Here is a 20391-nt window from a genome sequence, read left to right as displayed (position 1 = left end):
TCAAATACCTCAGTCTTTCTTAGGAAAAAACTATAAGAACATTTTCTTTCAAAATTAATGGTATTTATGTTTAGTCAGAAATGGAACATCGATTTTTCCACATCAAGGGAAGGCAATAAAAGAAATACTGGGGCTTCCCTGGTGGCACAGTGGTTAAGAATCCGCCTGCCAGTGCAGGGGACACGGGTTCGAGCCCTGGTCCGGGAAGATCCCACAGGCCGCGGAGCAACTAAGCCCGTGTGCCACAACTACTGAGCCTGCGCTCTAGAGCCCGCGAGCCACAACTACTGAGCCCACGTGCCACAGCTACTGAAGCCTGCGCACCTAGAGCCCGTGCTCCGCAACAAAGAGTAGCCCCCGCTCACCACAACTAGAGAAAGCCCGCACACAGCAACAAAGACCCAATGCAGCTAAAAAAAATTTTTAATTTTTAAAAGTTAAAAAAAAAAATACTGAAAACTTTATCAGCATATGGCAAAGGTGGCTTTAGCAAAAGAAAGAATGAGCTATTCTATAAATACCCAGATTCTTGGCATTAGGATGACCAGCTCATCCCAGTTGCCTGGTTGGTTTTAGCATTGAAAGTCCTATGTCCCAGAAAACTCATGAGCCCCAGACAAACTGGGAAGGTTGGTCACCCTACCTGGTATCCAAATCCACAGAAATAGATTTATATTCCTGTATTGCATCATGTAAAAAATTAATCTCCCAAGATCAACTCCAGATGGCTTAAAAGCCTAAACATGAATATCCAAGAGGAAAACACAAGATAATATCTTTATGATCTTGGTGTTGGGAAGAATTAACTTTTAAAACGAAAGAGGAAAATCTGTAAAAGGAAGAGATTCATAAATTTGGCTACATTAAAATATTAAAATGTGCTAGCAGGAAAAATAAAACACATTTCATCCAAAGACTTGTACATGAACATTCATTGCATCATGATTCATCCTGTGAGAGGGGTCATAGCAGCATTAATCTGATTGAGAAAAACTGCAAATATCTGGATAGATGCTTTGTGGTGTAGTTATATAATGTGATACCATCCGGCTTTTAAATGCATGTGCTTTTAAAGGAGAAAAAGGAGAAAAAGCGACTTGTAAAGCAATGCATATTTACAAAGTTTGGAAATATGTGCGTATCTATATATTTTTATTTATTTATTTATACATTTTTAGAGAGGGTAGGGTAACTGAATGGTAATGATAAAAACAAAAAAATAAGTGTGGTGGTTATCTCAGGAGAAGAAAGGGGGAAATAGGTTGGGGAAAAAGTGCGTGGAAAACTTCAACTGTTCCAATATTTGATTTCCTTGATTTTTTCACAACATGCTTTTGAGATTTATCCATGTTGAGAGTACACAGTGAGTCCATTTTTAAGAAAGGTAAATGGCAATTAGTTTTCTAAGCCCTTGTATTATCTTTCTCAGAATCCTGCTTTCTGGCCTTCAGGCGTTTCATTTTATAAAAGAAGTCATGCAGAGTCTTGATCTCTTGAAAATAAACTTTTTGTTTTCCTTTCTAGAAGACTGAAGAAATTTTTCCTCTTTATAACAACTCTAAACTTTACCAAAAGAGACCTAAGCAGGGGTCTTCTTTTATTGAATAGTTCTTCAAAGTGGTGAGCAACTATTTTGGCTTCTATCAACATTTTCTTATTCTACTTTAACAATAAAAATAAATTCAGGTTCAAAAAGTTGACACAAAATATATTACTGTTTTTCAAGAACAACACATTGTCGCCTAAGAAATATTCCTACTTTTAAAAAAATGAGACATGGAAAAAATGCCAAAGCTTAAGTACATATTGCATTATTTATTCATAATACAACTTACAGTTCTTTTAAGAATCTTGTATCAAATTCATCCTTCCTTTTCCTTTTTGCTTTTTCATACCCACTGTGTAGTACTGTTTTCTCTTACGAAAGAAGTCTATGACGTCGGGCAGTATTAATACTCCTGCAGAGAGAGTACCACCCAGATGCCTCTCAAATTCGTTTTTGTTTTTGTTTTAAGAAACCATCGTTTACTGAAACTGTTAGCCCTGGCGTCATGAAAGCAACAAGAAAAAGGAGTTCCTGCATGTCTAATGACAGCACTTAAAGAAAAATAGAGCTACACACAAACACACAATTACTGAAAATTCATAAACAGATGTGCCTGAAAACAGAATAAAAGACTTCTATAAAATGGTGTAAAGAATGTTAAGGAAAGGTGTAATAAAAGAATAGAAAAGACAGTACAGAGGCAATAGTAAGATAAAGCAAACTCAACTAATCAATGGTAAAAATCCATTTTGATATTAATGGGAAACTAAAAGCATTCCTGCTAAAATCAAGAACAAGGCAAGGGGGACTTCCTTGGTGGCGCAGTGGTTAAGAATCCACCTGCCAAGTCAGGGGACACGGGTTCGAGCCTTGGTCCAGGAAGATCCCACATGCTGTGGAGCAACTAAGCCCGTGCACCACAACTACTGAGCCTGTGCTCTAGAGCCCACGTGCCACAACTACTGAAGCCCGCGCACCTAGAGCCCATGCTCTGCAACAAGAGAAGCCACCGCAGTGAGAAGCCTGCGCACTGCAACGAAGAGTAGCCCCCGCTCGCTGCAACTAGGGAAAGCCTGCACACAGCAACGAAGACCCAACGCAGCCAAAAATACTATGTATTTTTAATTAATTTTTTAAAAAAATAACAAGGCAAGGCTGTCCAGGATCTTCTCTACTATTCAACACTGTGCTTTAGGGATCAGACAAGAAAAAACAACTGGAGGCCTAAGAATTGGGAAAGAAGAGGAAAAGCTCCCTGTTTGCTGATGATATGAGAATTCCCTTGAGAATGCCAGGGGAATTGTTGCTAAGCTGACACAAACACAAAAGAGAAATCAAATTAACAAAAAATAATAGCTTTCAGAAGGTAAAGAACTCTTACAATTCAAAAATAAAAAGACAAACCAATTTAAAAATGGGTGAAGGATCTGAATAGATATGTCTCCAAAGAAGATGTACAACTAGCTGATAAATACTTGTAAAGATGCTCAAATGTCATGAGTCATTAGCAAAATGCAAACCAAAAGCACAATGTGATACCACTTCATAAACACCTAAATGGCTAGAATAAGAAAGACAGACAACAGTAAGTGTTGTCAAGGGTGTGGAGGAATTGGATCCCTCCAACATTGCTGGTGGGCGTGTGAAATGGTACAGCTGCTTTGGAGAACAGTTTGGGCCTTCCTCAAAATGTTAAAAATAGAGTTACGACATGACAGCATTTCCACTCCTGGGTATCTACGCAGGAGAAATAAAAACAGACAGCCACACAAAGACTTGTACGTGACTGTTCATAGTGGAATTATTTACAAATAGCCCTGACGTGCAAACAACGTAACTGTCCATCAGCCGATGAATGGATAACAAATTGTGATATATCCAGGCAATGGAATATTATTCATACACAAAAAGGAATAACATAGTGAAACATGCTACAACATGAATGAACCTTAAACCAGTATGCCAAGTGAAAGAAGCCAGCCACCAAGGACCACATATGGTGTGATCCAGAATAGACATGTCGGGACTTCCCTGGTGGTCCAGTGGTTAAGACTTCGCCTTCCAAGGCAGGGGGTGCAGGTTCAATCCCTGGTCGGGGAGCTAAGATCCCACATGCCTCGTGGCCAAAAAAACAAAACATAAAACAGAATAGACATGTCTTAGAGAACAAACTAGTGGTTACCACTGGGGAGAGGGAAGGAGGAGTGGCCATAGAGGGGTGGCGGAGAAAAGGGTTATTATGGGATTATATGAAATCATGTGTGTGAAACTTTTGAAAATTGTAAAGCACTGTAGAATTTAAAGAATCTTTCATTCAGTGAAAAAGAAGAGACGTATCTCTAGAGACAGGAAGCAGATTAGTGTATGTTGAGGGCTGGTGTAGGTCAGAGGTAGTGTGTCATGAGCAGTGGCTGCCAACAGGTCTGGGCTTCTTTTCGGGGTGATGAAAATGTTGCGAAATTAGATAGTAGTGAGGGTCATACACCCTTGTGATTATGCTAAAAACCACTGAGTTGTACACTTTAAAGAGGCAACTTTATGATGTAAAAATGATGGTTCAGTAAAGCTATTAAGAAATTACCTTCAAACGTACAAACAATAAAGTTAGAAGATGAGATGGAAGTGAAAATTCCATTTACTATAACAACAGAAATACCTGGAATAAATTTACAAATGAAGGTACAAAATGTGTATAAGGAAACAAACTCTCTTGAAAGATACAATAGAGATTTTGATTGCACACTTTCCTGGCTTTCTTTCATACTTTCATACGTGTGCCTGTAAATACATAAAATCTCCATTTTCACTGGGAAACAAAGTCTGGAGAATGTATACCTTTTTTTCAAGGTTCAGGAAACAAAATGAAAACCGAAAACATTCCTGAAAATCTGACTTTTTTACTACTTTCTAATGGACATGTTTTATGAAAAGAATTATTATTCTAAATGTAAACTCTCTCAATGAGTGTAGACCATAGTATTATACATAGAATTAATTTTGCTAATACTTTATTTTCATACTTTTGGTTTTCTTAAGAATACAAAGAAGTGTCACTTTTATCAAGAAAAGAAATTAATTCTACTTGGTAACCTGGAGTTCTCTGAAATATTTGTAAAAAATCTTTCCTTGATACAGAATGATCTCAACTAACACGTGTTTGTCTTATTTCTTGCAGTCTCACTGTTAGAAACCAAGAAGAACAGAGACTCAGGAGTACTTCCTATGAACTCAGAACAGAGGACCTTCCCACCTGTGAAGAAAGGTAAAATCTCACAGTGTTTAGCTCACTAAATCGACAGAAATGCCAACCTTATTATTTTTTCCTTACAGTTTTATTGAGATACAATTGACATCCAGCACCGTGTAAGCCTAAGGAGAACAGCATAATGATCTGACTTGTATACGTCATGAAATGATGATCAAAATAAGTTTAATGAACCTCCATCCTCTCATAGATTCTCAACCAGATTTTTTTTTTTTGCATTTTTGTTTCAATAGAACACAGTTTCTCAACTACAATTTAATAATATCAAATCATAATGTTGCATCACATTTTCACTCTGCAGAATTCTTTTTTTTTTTTTTTAAGTTATTTATTTATTTATTTATTTTGTGGCCACGCCGTGAGGCATGCGAGATCTTAGTTCCCCAACCAGGGATTGAACCCGGGCCCCCTGCACTGGGAGCTCGGAGTCTTAACCACTGGACTGCCAGGGAAGTCCCTGCAGAATTCCTTGTAATTCATTGTGTGACAGGGAGAAAAATCAGTTCCATTGTTAATCTAATGCCTGTTAATCACAAATAGAAATTGATGCTTCTTGGCAAAACATATGACATCATTTTATTTTTATGTGATTTACTTTTTGAAATAAAAGAACATAATGAAATACACAAGTTAGGGTTTCAGGAAAATTTTAAAGGTCCATTTTTTTTCTTAGCTATAAATTTATACTTTAGTAAATGTATTATTTTTTAAGTATTTTGAGAAAAAAGTTGGAAAAACACACAAATTACTTTCCATAATGCCAAATTTTAAAATTGTCTTTTTTCCTTCCTGTATTATCTATGGATTTACTTCCACTTACCTATTCTTATTCCTTTTCTTTGTGTTATGCCAATATAACTGCAGGCAACAGACAAATATCCTAAAAGCATTGTTCAAATAGGTCTTGTCTTAAATTATTTATTTTTGAGGGGGGAAAAAAACAAGTAACCTAAAAGTTTACTTAAAATATTTTTCTTCATTCTTTATTTTATTTATTTTTACCCAGATATTTCAAAGTCTAGGATGCATATTAAAATCTTCCACAATTCATGAGTCTGTTAAAAACAGCTTGTATCTTTTTTTTTTTTAATTAATTTATTTATTTATGGCTGCGTTGGGTCTTCGTTACTGTGTGCGGGCTTTCTCTAGTTGCAGCGAGCGGGGGCTACGCTTCATTGCGGTGCACAGGCTTCTCATTGCTGTGGCTTCTCATGTTGAGGAGCATGGGATCTAGGCGCGTGGGCTTCAGTAGTTGTGGCACACGGGCTTCAGTAGTTGTGGCACATGGGCTTCAGTAGTTGTGGCACGTGGCCTCTAGAGCACAGGCTCAGTAGTTGTGGCGCATGGGCTTAGTTGCTCCGTGGCATGTGGGATCTTCCCGGACCAGGGCTCGAACCCATGTCCCCTACATTGGCAGGCGGATTCTTAACCACTGCACCACCAAGGAAGTCCCATTTTTATCTTATGTATTTCAGTATACTGTATTCTGCACCAAGGCTTGAGGCTTTGAGTCCTGTCTGGAACCAGAAAGCCCTCATCTGGTCCTGGCTCTGTCCATCCTGCCTGTATGACCTTGGGCACTTAGCAGCCACATTCTGCCTCAGTTTCCCTGCGTGTAAAATGGGGATAATAACAGTGTATTGTGACTCAGCCAAAGAAGGGTTGTCGTGAGCACTGAGTAACCAGTAAAGCACTGAGAACAGAGCCAGGCAAGAGGGAAGGATTCCATGTATATCGGCCATTATTTGTTCTCAGTCATAGCCAATAATATAAAATGACTCTTTATCCAATTTGATGCCTTTTGCTTCCATTTCTATTTAGATATTAATTTTATTAATTTGCATTTCCCTCACATGTCTTTGCCTGTCTATTTGTTCATAATTTTTGGTAGTATTTTGTATGCTTCCCGAAAATAGCATTATGTTGGATTTTCGCCCAGTTTGAGTCTCTGTCACTCAATTGGGAATTAAAATCCAATTACATTGGGTCAGTTGTCTTGATGATTACAGATATGTTTAATCTTCTAGAATGTTTGTTGATTGTCTACTTACAATACCCCCTAATTATTTCCTTTTTTTTTTTTTTTTTTTTACTGTATGAACTGTGCTTTCTTTGCTCCTGGGTTCTTTGGTACTATGGAAAAGATATGTTTTCTCCCTCCCTCTCTCTCTCTCTCTCTCTCTCTCTCTTTTTTTAAAGGGTACTACTGATTACCCTTAAGTTTTTCAGTCATTCTTTTATATGTATTTCTTTTTTTTTTTTTTTTGTATTTCTTAAATTAAAAGGAGTAAGAAGATATATTTTGAATCCCCATATTTAAGGAACATAACAGCATTCTTTTTTTTTTTTAATTTAGCATTCTTTACTAAGCCTTGCCAATTTAATTAACCTATCTAAAAAGAATCCGGTATTTTTATGTAGATTGCTTTAAGTTACTATTTTTAAATTATCTTTTAAGCATCTTTTAAAATATTTCTTTCAGGGAGTTCCCTGGTGGGCTAGTGGTTAGGATTCTGGGCTTTCACTGCTGTGGCCCAGGTTCAATCCCTGGTGGGGTAACTGAGATCCTGCAAGCCGCATAGCCAAAAAACATGTATATATATATTTCTTTCAAAACTAATTTTACTGGTTATGATAGAGATTTATGTTTTCATACAGAATACTCTTTTTATGATGAAAAGCTTAAACACCTGTTATAAAAAACAGAAATCAGACAATACAAAAGTTTTACAATAAAAGCTCAATTGTCCTCTTACTCCAGACCTTGTCCCAATCTCCAAATATAAACCATCAACAGTTTTTTTATGTATCCTCAAAGGAACTGTCTGTGCATTTCCACACAGTTGTACTTACATAGGATTCATCTATACACACTGAATCTAACTTTGAAACTAAACTTGAAATGATTGTTTATCTGTCTGTGTCTCACTGCTGGCTCAGCTGACTACTCGCTTTCTATGACCCATTTTGTCTGGTCTTCAGCTTTTTTATTTTTTTTGGCCGTGTGGCGCGGCTTATGGGATCTCAGTTCCCCACCCAGGGATTGAACCTGGGCCATGGCAATGAAAGCCCGGAATCCTAACCACTGGAGCACCAGGGAACTCTCTGGTCTTCAGCTTTTCACTGATGTTTCTCTGCTGGGTCACTTATAATCCATCTTAAAGATAGGAAAAGGACATAGAATTTACATTGTAAACTTTGCACATGGGAGAGCTTTTTCTATCATCATCGTATAATTAGGACAAGTTCGCTACATATCAAATTCTTTGCGATACACTGTTTACCCCCCAGAACTAAATGGAGAGCCTTTGGCAGTGTGGCAGCTTAGATCATCCGGGGGCCTTCCCAAGACAGAAGAACAGATTTTGCATAAGTCTAAAAGTTTTTGCAACACTGGGCTCACAGAAAGAAAGGAAAAGGACAAAACACCTGAAAAGCAAAACCAAATAAAAAGTAAAGCCCTGAGCAGTGACTGCTAAGCACAGGACAGAAGCGTTTTCTCTCAGAGCCAGTGCACAGGCGGTAGGGCAAGGAGCTGAAAGCCAGGATTCCAGGATTCAGCCCTGGTCCACGAAAGCAGCAGAAGTGGCCCCCAGTCAGTAGGAAGCACACACACATCCTCCCTGGAGGAAAGGGAATGCCACCAAATGTGACTCTCAGTTTCCCAAAGATTAAGACCAACCAGAAATTACAAAACTAGGGCTTCCCTGGTGGCGCAGTGGTTGAGAATCTGCCTGCCAATGCAGGGGACGCGGGTTCGAGCCCTGGTCTGGGAAGATCCCACATGCCGCGGAGCGACTGGGCCCGTGCACCACAACTACTGAGCCTGTGCGCCACAACTACTGAGCCTGCGCGTCTGGAGCCTGTGCCCCGCAACAAGAGAGGCCACGACAGTGAGAGGCCCGCGCACTGCGATGAAGAGTGGCCCCCGCTCGCCGCAACTAGAGAAAGCCCTCGCACAGAAACGAAGACCCAACGCAGCCAAAAATAAATAAAGTAAAAAAAAAATAAAATAAATAAACAAAAATTACAAAACTAGAAGGACACAGCCTACCACAAATGAGAGTCAGTAGAAACAACACTTGGATTTAGAGGCCAAAAGACTTCAGATGTTAGAATTATCTGCAATCAAATATAAAATAATGGTCTCTGAAATGTTTAAACCAATTAAAGATGGAATCACAAAAATGAGTAGGCTGAATTCAACTATCAGAATTGTCCAGGAAGGGAAATTCCCTGGCGGTCCAGTGGTTAGGACTCTGCGCTTCCATTGCAGGGGGCATGGGTTCAACCCCTGGTCAAGGAACTAAGATCACACAAGCCTCGAGGCACGGCCAATAAATAAATAATAAATAAATAAATAATAAAATAAAAATAAAAGCAGAGTCTTTAAAAAAGAAAAACGAAAGAATATATTCTTCAGGGATACATCCATACATAAAAACTATGAAACAAACAGGGTAAGGGAAAAGAAATTAATAAGGATCATTGTTGAACAGATTGTGCTTTCCGACCTCAATATAATGAAAATGTAAGTAAAAATAAACTAAAACAGGGTAAGCCCCCAAATCAAGAACAGCAGTTCCGTCGGGGATGGAGGGGGGTGTCCAGAGGGCAGTGTGCGCACCTAGCACCCAGGTGAGTGCAGTGCTGCCGATGGCCTAGGTCTCCAGGTGAAAGGCGAATCCGTAAGAGCTCATTTCGTCATCGCTGTTCATCACTTGCAGTTACTGGACATAACGTATCTTCTTTTCTTTTCCTCTTTAACATTCTCTTTTGAATCTTTTCGAACCCTGGCCAGACACTGCCGCATGACTGTTCTGGAAGCCAGGTGGTCAGGCCTGACTTGGGTCTATCACAGCCGCCTGGGGAGTTTGTGGTCAGATGGTTGTAAGAATTTTTTGTTTTACTTTTATAATTTAAAACCTTTGCCAGGATGTGCCTAGGTGTACAGGCTTGTTCTTAGCAGTTATTCCAGCAGTTTGGTTTGCAGGCCCTTTGCCAGCAGGGGTGCCGTCCAGCTAGACAGTTGGAAAGTGCCACACGTGTTTCTGCCGAAGGCGCAAGGAAATGAGAGCAGCTCTTTCTCTGCCTAAAAGGGCCTAAGGGCACATTTTCATTCTCAGAGCGAAAAGGACACATTGCTCGGGATGAAATTCACATCAGCCACCAATAGCTCTGCTCCCTTCGCCCCTTTCTCCCGCCCCCGCCCAGCCCGGCCCCCGCCCTGGAGGAGGCCAGCGCCTGGGCGCAGTCCTTCGACAAGCTCATGCTCACGCCCGCGGGACGCAACGCTTTCCGGGAGTTTCTCCGAACGGAGTTCAGCGAGGAGAACATGCTCTTCTGGATGGCGTGTGAGGAACTGAAGAAAGAAGCTAATAAAGCCGTGATTGAAGAGAAAGCAAGAATAATATATGAAGACTACGTTTCTATTCTTTCTCCGAAAGAGGTACGTACCCACCAGAAACGTCCCCCAGGAGGCCGTGGGTGAAAGGAACCCCTTCAGTGTCTGGCCACCCGGCCTGGTTAGGGCTGCTCCACCATTCATAGTGTGCAAACGCCTTGGGGGGTGGTCCCACCCATGGGCGCCAAGTGCCCCCCGAAATCAGTCAAAGATTGTGTGCATTTTCCTGGGAAAAGTATCTATAACTTTCATCCGATTCTCTAGAAGGAGGCGTCTATGCATTTTGCTGTAAACACTGTTTTAAAATGACACCCTATAAGCATTCCTTTAAATAAAATTATCCTTTTAATCTGAGCAAAACCTTGTTTACAGGTGCCCTGATTTCAGATGGAAAGAGCATCACTAATATGATGCTGGTGTGGCAGAGGTTCGCCCCACAGTGTCCCTCTGTTACGTCAAGAGAGATGACCAGATGAGTGAAATCATCAAGTTTCCATCTCTCAGGTTGCATTCTTCCAAATCTAAAATCTAGGAGGTCAGGTTGGCCTCAAACCCAAGTGCCTCGTAGCTCCGATGGTAGAATCCCACATGTGCCGCTCACGATGTAAAGCTCATAAAACAGGGCCTCTCCTGTCAGGGAGCTCACAGACAAGGGGGCAGCAGACATGGGGCCCCGGGTGCGATGTCTCGGGGTCGTGACGGGCTGGGGGACGAGCCATCCCTGGGGGGCGGGGGGGGATGAGGAAGAGGTACCTGGAGAGGCCATGGATGGGCCAAGGATAATGAGGAGGAAATTACCAGAAACGCAGCGGGATGAAGGCATCCCAGGGGACAGGACTAGATGGGCCAAGGATCAGAGCATGGGGTCACCGGAACAGTGAACGCGTCGGAAGGTTAGTGGCTGAAGTGTGGAGCGCTTACCAAACAACTGGGGCGGTGGCCAACAGCGGGAGGAACGTTTAGGAAAAGAGGATGGTCCAAGAGCGTGGAGAGGTTTGCGGACCAGGCTGAGGCTTTCTGAGGTTTATCCCGGGAAGAGCTTGGATTTTAGCCTAGTAATATCATCAAACTTGGATTTTTGAAGACCACATGATAGATTAGGAAAAGAAGACCAGAAGCAGAGGCCAGTTAGAGGACGAATTCCAACCCAGACATGACGATGGTCCAACCAGGCCAGCTGAAGAGAAGCCAGAGAGGATGGCTTTGATCTGAGTCTGGAATGACTGCACGTCTGGTTTAGGCAGACAGGGTGGGGACCATGCTTGGGAGAAAGACAGTGGGACTCAATTTCGCTCCCTTAAGTTTGCAGTAAGTTGGAGATATTCCATTGACAGATGTACGGATACGAAGTTCAGAAAGTTCTTTCCATTTGGGGTTAACAAAAAGCAAGAGAATTTTTGTCCTTTAATGTATGGCTTCCACATATTTTTATTTTGTCATGACTTTCCTTTTTATTTTTTAAGGCAAGGTTTTTTCATCACTGTCTTTCAAAGCGTTATACAACCAAAAAACTTAGCAAATTTGTAAAGCAAAGATGATATAAAAAGACGACCCTTTCCTCCCAAATATAAGCATCTATTACTTGAAATGTAAAAGCTTGAAAAGTTTAAGAGCGTAGACCTTGGGGTCAGATGCACTGGGGTTTGAGCCCCAGTTCTCTCATTTAATAGCTGCATGACCTCGGGTGTGTTTCCAAGCCTCTCTGCACCTCGGTTCCCTCCTGTGTAGGAAGGGGAGGTCCCCACTTGCCCGAACATTTGGGAAGAGTGACAGGGGGCCAATGTGAAGTCCTGCCCATGCCCGGCAGAGCGGGCTCACCCCGGGTGACCACCCTCAGCAACCCTGTGTCCATTTCCTGTCCTGAGCAGACCCTGTCCCCACCAGCACCTGAGGGACGGTCTTCAGATGGAGGCTGTAGAGAATGAAACAGTTCCATTTGCACCTTAACTGTTGGTGAACTAGAATGTATTGTTTTAATTTATTTATTTTTGGCTGTGTTGGGTCTTTGTTGTTGCACGCGGGCTTTCTCTAGCTGCCGCGAGCAGAGGTTACTCTTCATTGTGGTGCGCGGGCTTCCCATTGCAGTGGCTTCTCTTGTTGTGGAGCACGGGCTCTAGGTGCACAGGCTTCAGTAGTTGTGGCTCGCGGGCTCAGTAGTTGTGGCTCATGGGCTCAGTAGTTGTGGCTCTTGGGCTCTAGAGCGCAGGCTCAGTAGTTGTGGTGCGCGGGCTTCAGTAGTTGTGGCTCGTGGGCTCTAGAGCGCAGGCTCAGTAGTTGTGGCGCACGGGTTTAGTTGCTCCGCGGCATGTGGGATCTTCCCGGACCAGGGCTTGAACCCGTGTCCCCCGCGTTGGCAGGCGGATTCTTAACCACTGCGCCACCAGGGAAGTCCCCTAGAATATTTTTTGATGTTTTCTGCAGTAACGCTTAGTCTAATTTTCTTTCTTTTTTTTTTAAAGACTTTTTTTTGATGTGGACCATTTTTAAAGTCCTTATTGAATTTGTTACAATACTGCTTCTGTTTTATGTTTTGGTTTTTTGGCCGCGAGGCATGTGGGATCTTAGTTCCCCGACCAGGGATCGAACCCGCACCCCCTGCTTTGGGGGGCGGTGTCTTAGCCGCTGGACCTCCAGGGAAGTCCCACGCTTAGGCTAATTTTCTAACAAGAGCAAGCAGGAGGCTCTCTCCTCTCAGCCCACAATGAGTGCCGAGTCCCCCCTCTGGCAGGAGCTGAGCTCCTAAGACCTGGGCCCTCCCACTCCGGAAGCTTCTAGGAGGGCATGGCCTGGTGGTGAGGGCAGCCGTGGGGGTCAGCTCAGGGTGGCTGGGAGGCTTCCCAGGACCGGGGAGCGACGTGGAAGCCAAGACCTGACAGAGGTACACGTTGCCAGGCCATTCTAGACAGTTCCCCTAGACAGCCTCCTAGAACAAAGGCAGGCTAGTTCTCGCTCCTTCCTCCTTTAAATTCCAGGCGAACGCCAAGTTCCTTGAATTCTTGAGCGGAGCAGTGAGGCGGAGCTGGGGAGCCAGTGGGAGCAGGTCATAAAGGGCCTCCTACGTTTAAACTTGGAACTTGCCAGCTTTGCGCTTGATCCTGAGCCCACCGACACCAGCACGAGGTCTGGAGCCGAGTGGTGGGTCCGGGGGTGGTGCGGAGAGGCCCTGGACGGCCGGCCCGAGGCCAGTCACCAGGCTGGTGAACAAACCCCGTCGAGGGGGTGGCTGACCTCCACGGGGGTCGCGGCAGAGGGGAGGCGGGCGGTGGCCGGATTCGAGCCGCGTGAAAGAGGCGGCGTCAGCAGGGCTCTGTGCCGATTACAGAGCCAGAGGGGGGATGAGGGTGAGCAGGACCCTGACTTGGGGGATGAGGGGTCCCAGCCCTTCCCGAGCATCCCGGAGATGCTGCGCCCCCGCCCCGAGGTTAGGTTTGAGTAACGTGGGCAGGCACAGGGGCTTCCCAGGAGGAGGTGGAGAGATGCCTCTGCAAAGACACATCACTGAAGCCCGTGCCCAGTGACTTGGACAAGTACACTTTCGGTTTTGTATTAAACAGCAGCACATGGGCGCGTATCTCTCCTGCCCCCCCCGCCCCGGTGCAGAGACGGTGCAGCCGAGGCTCCGCACGCGGCAGGGAAGCCGTGGAGTCCTTCTTGGTGGTGGTGTCCGTTCTCGGCTGTCTGGCTCCCGCGCGCCGCTCTGGTCCGGGATGCGCTTCGTCCAGGACGAGCTGACGTCGGAGTGCGAGGAGCCAGCAGCTCCCGGGACGTCGTGGACTCCGCACACTTTGAATTCATTCTCATTAAGCCCTGACCAGCTACCACCTTCGTCACCCCTGCTTTATGGAGCAGGTTTTTCGGGGATTCACCACGCGGCATGTGGGATCTTAGTTCCCCGACCAAGGCTCGAACCCACGGCCCCTGCACTGGGAGCTCGGAGTCTTGACCACTGGACCGCCGGGGAGGTCCTTATGGAGCAGTTCTTCAGAGCACAGTTCACTCTGCCTGAGGTCCCACAGCTAAACAGCGACAGAGCCGGGAGTTACGCCCAAGCCCGTGCTATCGACCCTTCCACCGTGCTTCGGGTCACTTCTGCCTGACCCCAGCCTGGAGCTCCAGGTTTTAGCCCTAGTGTTCTTAGGCAGTTAGCCAGGGGTAAGTCAATGTGCGCTACCTTTCTTCCTTGCGGCCATAGTCCCCTCATTTTATTTTAGTTTATTTTATTATTTTTTTTCAAGACAAAATTTTGCATTTAATTTGGTAAGATAGTCTAGTTATACAACAAAACGAAATTACAGATAAAATTGAAGCACCTCTCCCACATTCCCCTTCTTCTCCCAGGATAGTAGTTACTATCCTGAATTTGGAGTTTGTCATGCTTACTATAAATATTTATGAACATAATATTGAATATTATATAATATTACTTTGCATGTTTTAAAACTTTATATAGAATGTGTGTGTGTAAAAGTTGTAGAAGAAAGTTCCCACTTTTTTTTTTAATTAATTAATTTTATTTTTGGCTGTGTTGGGTCTTCGTTGCTGCACGTGGGCTTTCTCTAGTTGCGGCGAGCGGGGGCTGCTCTTCATTGCGGTGCGCTGGCTTCTCATTTTGGTGGCTTCTCTTCTTGTGGAGCACGGGCTCTAGGCGTGCAGGCTTCAGTAGTTGTGGCACGTGGGCTCAGTAGCTGTGGCTCACGGGCTCTAGAGCGCAGGCTCAGCAGTTGTGGTGCACGGGCTTCGTTGCTCTGTGGCATGTGGGATCTTCCCAGACCAGGGTTTGAACCTGTGTCCCCTGCATTGGCAGGCAGATTCTTAACCACTGTGCCACCAGGGAAGCCCTTCCCACATTTTTGAAATTTATATATATATAAAAGTCCCCTCATTTTCAAGAAGTAGAGCAGCGTTGTGGTTTTCTAAAGCAGTGCGATTCCCACCGGCATCTCCGAGAGAACTCAGGAGAAATAAACTGTCAGCCGCCCCCAGATCCACTGGGTCAGGAGCTCTGGGGGGCCCCCCCGCACTTTTTAACGAGCCTTCCAGGGGCTTCCGATGCCTCTGAAGTTTGGGACCACTGTTCACTGTGTTCAGTTCCTCTCTCAACAGCTTAGGTTTGGGGATGACCTTGTTGGGTCTGGGATTTTTAAAACACCAAACAAGGTATGGGAGTTGGGGTGTATGTCCGAAGAGGCCCTTGTCTGACGCAGCCCCATGTGTCCCCGCCGGCAGGTCAGCCTGGACTCCCGCGTGAGGGAGACCATCAACAGAAGCATGGCCGAGCCATCCCCGCACATCTTCGACGACGCCCAGCTGCAGATCTACACCTTGATGCACAGGGACTCGTACCCCCGGTTCATGAACTCTGCTCTCTACAAAGACCTGCTTCGCTCCTTATCTGAGAAAGCAGTGGAAGCCTAGGATGTTCAAAATATTTATTATTAATAAAACAAAGAACTCGTGGACTCCGTGTAGGACAGGGGATTTAGAGGCAGTAGTGTCTTCTGCTGGGTCATGCTCGGGTTATTTTTATATTCTGCAGAAGGCTGTATATTCACCAAGTACATTGCGGCCACCTTTTGTGATACTTTTGGGAAAAATGGGGTACGGCTGTGTAGAAAGGTAGTATATTTACACTTACAATGACAGTAGCACGTTCTCAGTGACAAAGGATACACAAGAAGACACCACACTGCCTGCAGCGTGTACATCCATGGGAACAGGACCCAAATTCCCGTTTTATAAAGATGTGACCGCTACCTGTAAAACTGGTATTCTACTTTATCTTAGGATACATGTACGTAGATGCGTATCATGTGCGTGTGTATCTTACATGGTTAATGTAAAGCCCTGGGCTCTGAAGTGGATCAGCCTCAAATGTTTGATAAGAGACGTACTGCTTAGAAAATGCTTTTGTTGAAAAGTTACCTTTATTACCAGAATCTGCCAACCTGAAGAATGAATTTTCATGTAGGTGGTGTTCATCACAAAACGTTCAAATAAGCATATCTCCATTTTTACTATTGAAAGAAATATGGGCATTTTCACTCTAAAAAAATAAAGCACAAGAGTTTTATCTCAATCTTTTTTTCACATGTCACTATTTGGGAAATATAAGATTAAGTAAGTGGGGACACACGCAAGATTCTCTTCTAGCTCCCAGACTAGGATTTTCTTTTTAGATCCCACTATTTTTATCACAGGTGAATAGGATAACTTCATGGCTCACAGGTAAAAATATGGGTTTGTAGGCCTAAACCGTCCTGAAGAAACCCGTCACTAGGATGAATGGGAAAGAAAGGCATCCAGAATCCGGAATAGTCTGAGTAGTGGGTTGGAACGTGATTTACACGAGGCCCTAATGGGACGGCCCTCCTCTTGGCCACCTCCCTCCCTGGCCCTTCAGCCTGATGACTCCTTCCTTATACTCTTCAACCCTAAGCCCTCATCCTCATTCTCAGCAAAACACCTCACCTCCCCCTTTACTGTGAAAATCATGCCGCTAACCCTGTACCTTCTCACGTGACCTATAAATCCGCGTGGGTCGAGGTCAATGCCCACCTTCCCAGCCCAGTCCCAGAGAAGGTGCTCTTTCCCCCTTTTCAAGGCGTCAACGCCTCGTGTGCTTCTATTTTTTTTTAAATTTTATTGAAGTAGTTGATTTACAATGATGTTGGGTTAATTTCTGCTGTACAGCAAAGTGATTCAGTTATACGTATATAGATTCTTTTTCCTGTTCTTTTCCGTTACGGTTTATCCCAGGATACTGAATAGAGTTCCCTGTGCCGTGCACGACCTTGCTGTTTATCCATCCTCTGTATCAGAGTCTGCATCTTAATTCTGACTCCATGTTCTAGGGCCCCATTGTCTTCCTTAGACAAAGAGGACGTCACTGGGATCAAGGCATCAACGCTGCCCTCCAGCTGTTTACATCCGAGTAAGGATGACAGGCGTGTGGGGCAGTGGCGATAGCAGTGGGGAGTACCCATCCAGAGAAGAGCTGAGCTCTGGAAGCCCTGGAGGCTACGGGAAGCTTTGGGGGCGGAGGTGACACCAGAGCTACAGCCTACAGAACAAGAAGAGTGTGTGTGGGGGGCGGAGGTGTAGGGAAGGCATTGGTACTTGGAGCAAACCCCAAACGGTCCAGTTCCGGCCTGTCAAGCAGGAGGTAAGTGGAGATGTAAAAGATGTGGAGGAGGAGCTGGAGCCGGGGGCCCAGGCTTTAGGCTGGAGTATTGACGGGGGATTTGTCAACACAGGGACTGGCTGGAGGGTTACAGCCTGAGCAGGGCTGAGGGCACATCCCTGCCAGGTGGACAGAGGAGCCAGCGCTCCCGAGGGACAGTTAGAGGAGCTCCTCGTCCCCATACCGGTGCAGGGAGAGCCGGGGGGTGCCTCTGGGGACGCAGCAGCCCCCGGAGTGGGTGCTGCCTAGACTCGGCTCTTAGATTCCATCCCCCTTGACTTCTTCCCACACTGGAAGCTTCTTTGGACTCCCCTTCAATGCAACTCCAAGGTTTAAAGAAATTTTATGTAAAATCTGACAGGCTGATCTTGTTCGGATGGATGGCTCGCCATTTGGAAAAAATGTATAGAAACAAATGTAAATTCCACATGGTTTAAAGGTCTAAAAGAACATTATAAGAACACTGGAAGAAAATGTAGGCAATATTTTTGTAACTTCAGATGGAAAGCATCTAAGCAAAACGTAAAATCTAGAAATCATAAAAGAAACACTGAGATTGGATTATGTAAAAATTTAAATTCTGTACAACATAAAAACACAAAAGAATGAAAACACAAATATTATGCTATAAAACACACTCAAGATTACTATGCAGAATGTATTAGGAGTGTCTACAAATTAGACAACTCTATAGACAGAAAAGGAAAAACACAATATAAACCATTAATGGAAAAAATCAACTGGCTAGAGAACAAGAAAATAGGAACACAACATACACAAAATGATAATCATGTGAACTCAGAACAACGAGATGACAGTGGTTACCGTTTCCCCCTAGGTTTGCGAAAGTCACAAAGATAGCTCATATCCAGCATTAGCAAGGTGTCAGGCAATGGGCGTTCCTACGCTGTTGGCAGGTGGGTGAACTGGTCTGACTTTCTGGAAAGCAATCTGGCAATATCATTCTGCATGCACACGCCCAGTAGCTGAATCCACCCGACAAAACATCAAAATCTACCCACAGGGGAATAGGTTTTCAAGGGAATGGTATATACCCGCAGACTGCTTGCCCTACGGCGGAGGTGGCTGGCATACACCTCCATGCACTGGCAGGGAGTGTTCTAAGCTAAAACAGCGAACTGCAGGGTATGTATAATGTGTGTCCATTTATAACGTTAATAATGGCCATTCCCAAGAAGAGTCCTCTCACCGATGGAACTGGATACTGGTCCAAAGTCTTATTGCTGTAAATTATTGTTTAGTCCTTACAACCCTCTACGGTAGGATGCTCATCTTTACAAATGAGCAGAGAGAGGGGTGAAGTACTTGGTCAGTCTCACAGCTGGTACATGGCAGCTGCGTTTGAACCTGAGCAGACCAGAAGCCCACGCTCTTAACCACTACGCAGGGCCCATTTCCAAGGAAAAGAGGACTAGATAGCCCGGTATGAGCACGTACACACACACCGACGTAACAGAGAAACCTACAGAGCCAGGGAGATCATTTTCTCTAGTTCACGACTTCGACATAGAAGACGAAGGTAATCCAGCCAGTTTCCCGGGGTGGTATTTGAGTAGCCGTCCAGCAGGCCTCTCTGTTTTTAGAACTCACAAAGGCTCAGGAGGCCAGTTTTCTCATTGAACATGACAAAATAAACATTAAAAAAAAATCATTCTTCATATATAAAGATGATACTGTCTTACACAAGTCAGTCAGGTTTGTTTTTTTTTTTTTCCTGTTAGTTACCAAATTTGGAGCTAAACCATTAAGCTTCTTTCCTGACATGTGTAATCAAAAAATTTCAATTTTGAATCATCTAAAGTACAGCAGTCATCAAACAGGGTTTTTCCTGAGTAATGCCAGCTTAATCTCATAGGGGATGAAATTGTGGCCTTGACATTATAATCCATCCACTTGAATTAACTGTCCCAGTGGAACGTTCTGGAAAGGCGAATAATCAAAATATTAACTATAAGAAAACTAGCAGTTAAAACTTGATTAGCCTCAGAATGGGAAGTCCGAATAAAAAAATAATTACTTAAAAAACACAAAAAGTTTTTTAAATTAACAGTATGGTGACTATAGATAACAACACTTATCGCTTTGTTGTGCAACAGAAACTAACACAGTATTGTGAAGCAATTATACTCCAATAAAGATCTATTTAAAAAAATACTGTACTGTATATTTGAAAGCTGCTAAGGGAGCAGGTCTTAAAAGTTCTCATCACAAGAAAAAACATTGTAAACTAGACTTCCCTGGTGGCACAGTGGTTAAGATTCCACGCTCCCAATGCAGGGGCCCTGGGTTCCATCCCTGCTCAGGGAACTAGATCCCACACGCATGCCGCAACTAAGGAGCCCACGAGCTGAAACTAAGGAGCCCGCCTGCTGCAACTGACCCAGCACAACCAAATTAATTAAAAAATCATAAACTAGATGTGGTGATGGATATATTGTGACAATCACCTTGCAATATACACATAGGTCAAATCATTATGTTGTACACCTAAAACTAATAGTGTTATATGTCAATTACAGCTGACCCTTGAACTACATGGGGGGTTAGGGGAGCCAACCCTCCACCAGGTTAAAAATCTGCACAGAATTTTAGTTGGCCCTCATATCCTAGGTTCTGCATCTGTGGATTTAACCAACCGTGGGTCCTATGGCACCACAGTACGTATCAAAAAATCCACAAATAAGTGGACCCAGGCAGTTCACACCCGGGTTGTTCAAGGGTCAACTGTATACCTCAATTTTTAAAGTTTTTAACAGAGAGAGGATTAATGAGCATTTGATCTTATGGATATGTTTTTAAATATGAATTTAAAAAAGAGGATGAAGACTGCAATTATTAAGGGGGCAGGGATGGACCCATCAGTGAAACAATCCCGAGATGAATCAGCCTGATACTGAACTGTGACTTTAATGCTCCTTCTGGATCAAAAATGCTTCTGCAGTTAACTGGAAATCTTAGTAGTGTTCCCATAGGTT

General features: G+C 43.9%; 1 protein-coding gene across 4 annotated transcripts in view; it reads left to right on the top strand.

Moving 5' to 3' along the window:
* Positions 1-16236, top strand: part of RGS20 (regulator of G protein signaling 20) — an 86632-nt gene extending 70396 nt beyond the window's left edge. For all 4 annotated transcript variants that reach the window (XM_036830868.1, XM_036830865.1, XM_036830867.1 and 1 more), the window contains 3 exons: positions 4722-4808; positions 10026-10260; positions 15442-16236. In XM_036830868.1, coding sequence (XP_036686763.1) covers positions 4722-4808; positions 10026-10260; positions 15442-15630 — 511 coding nt within the window. In that variant the 3' untranslated portion in view covers positions 15631-16236. The remainder of the gene's footprint in view (positions 1-4721; positions 4809-10025; positions 10261-15441) is intronic.
* Positions 16237-20391: the final 4155 nt, after the last annotated feature.

The sequence above is a fragment of the Balaenoptera musculus genome, chromosome 17, assembly GCF_009873245.2.
Source record: "Balaenoptera musculus isolate JJ_BM4_2016_0621 chromosome 17, mBalMus1.pri.v3, whole genome shotgun sequence".
Lineage (NCBI taxonomy): Eukaryota > Metazoa > Chordata > Mammalia > Artiodactyla > Balaenopteridae > Balaenoptera > Balaenoptera musculus.
This window is presented reverse-complemented; position numbering and strand designations above follow the sequence as displayed.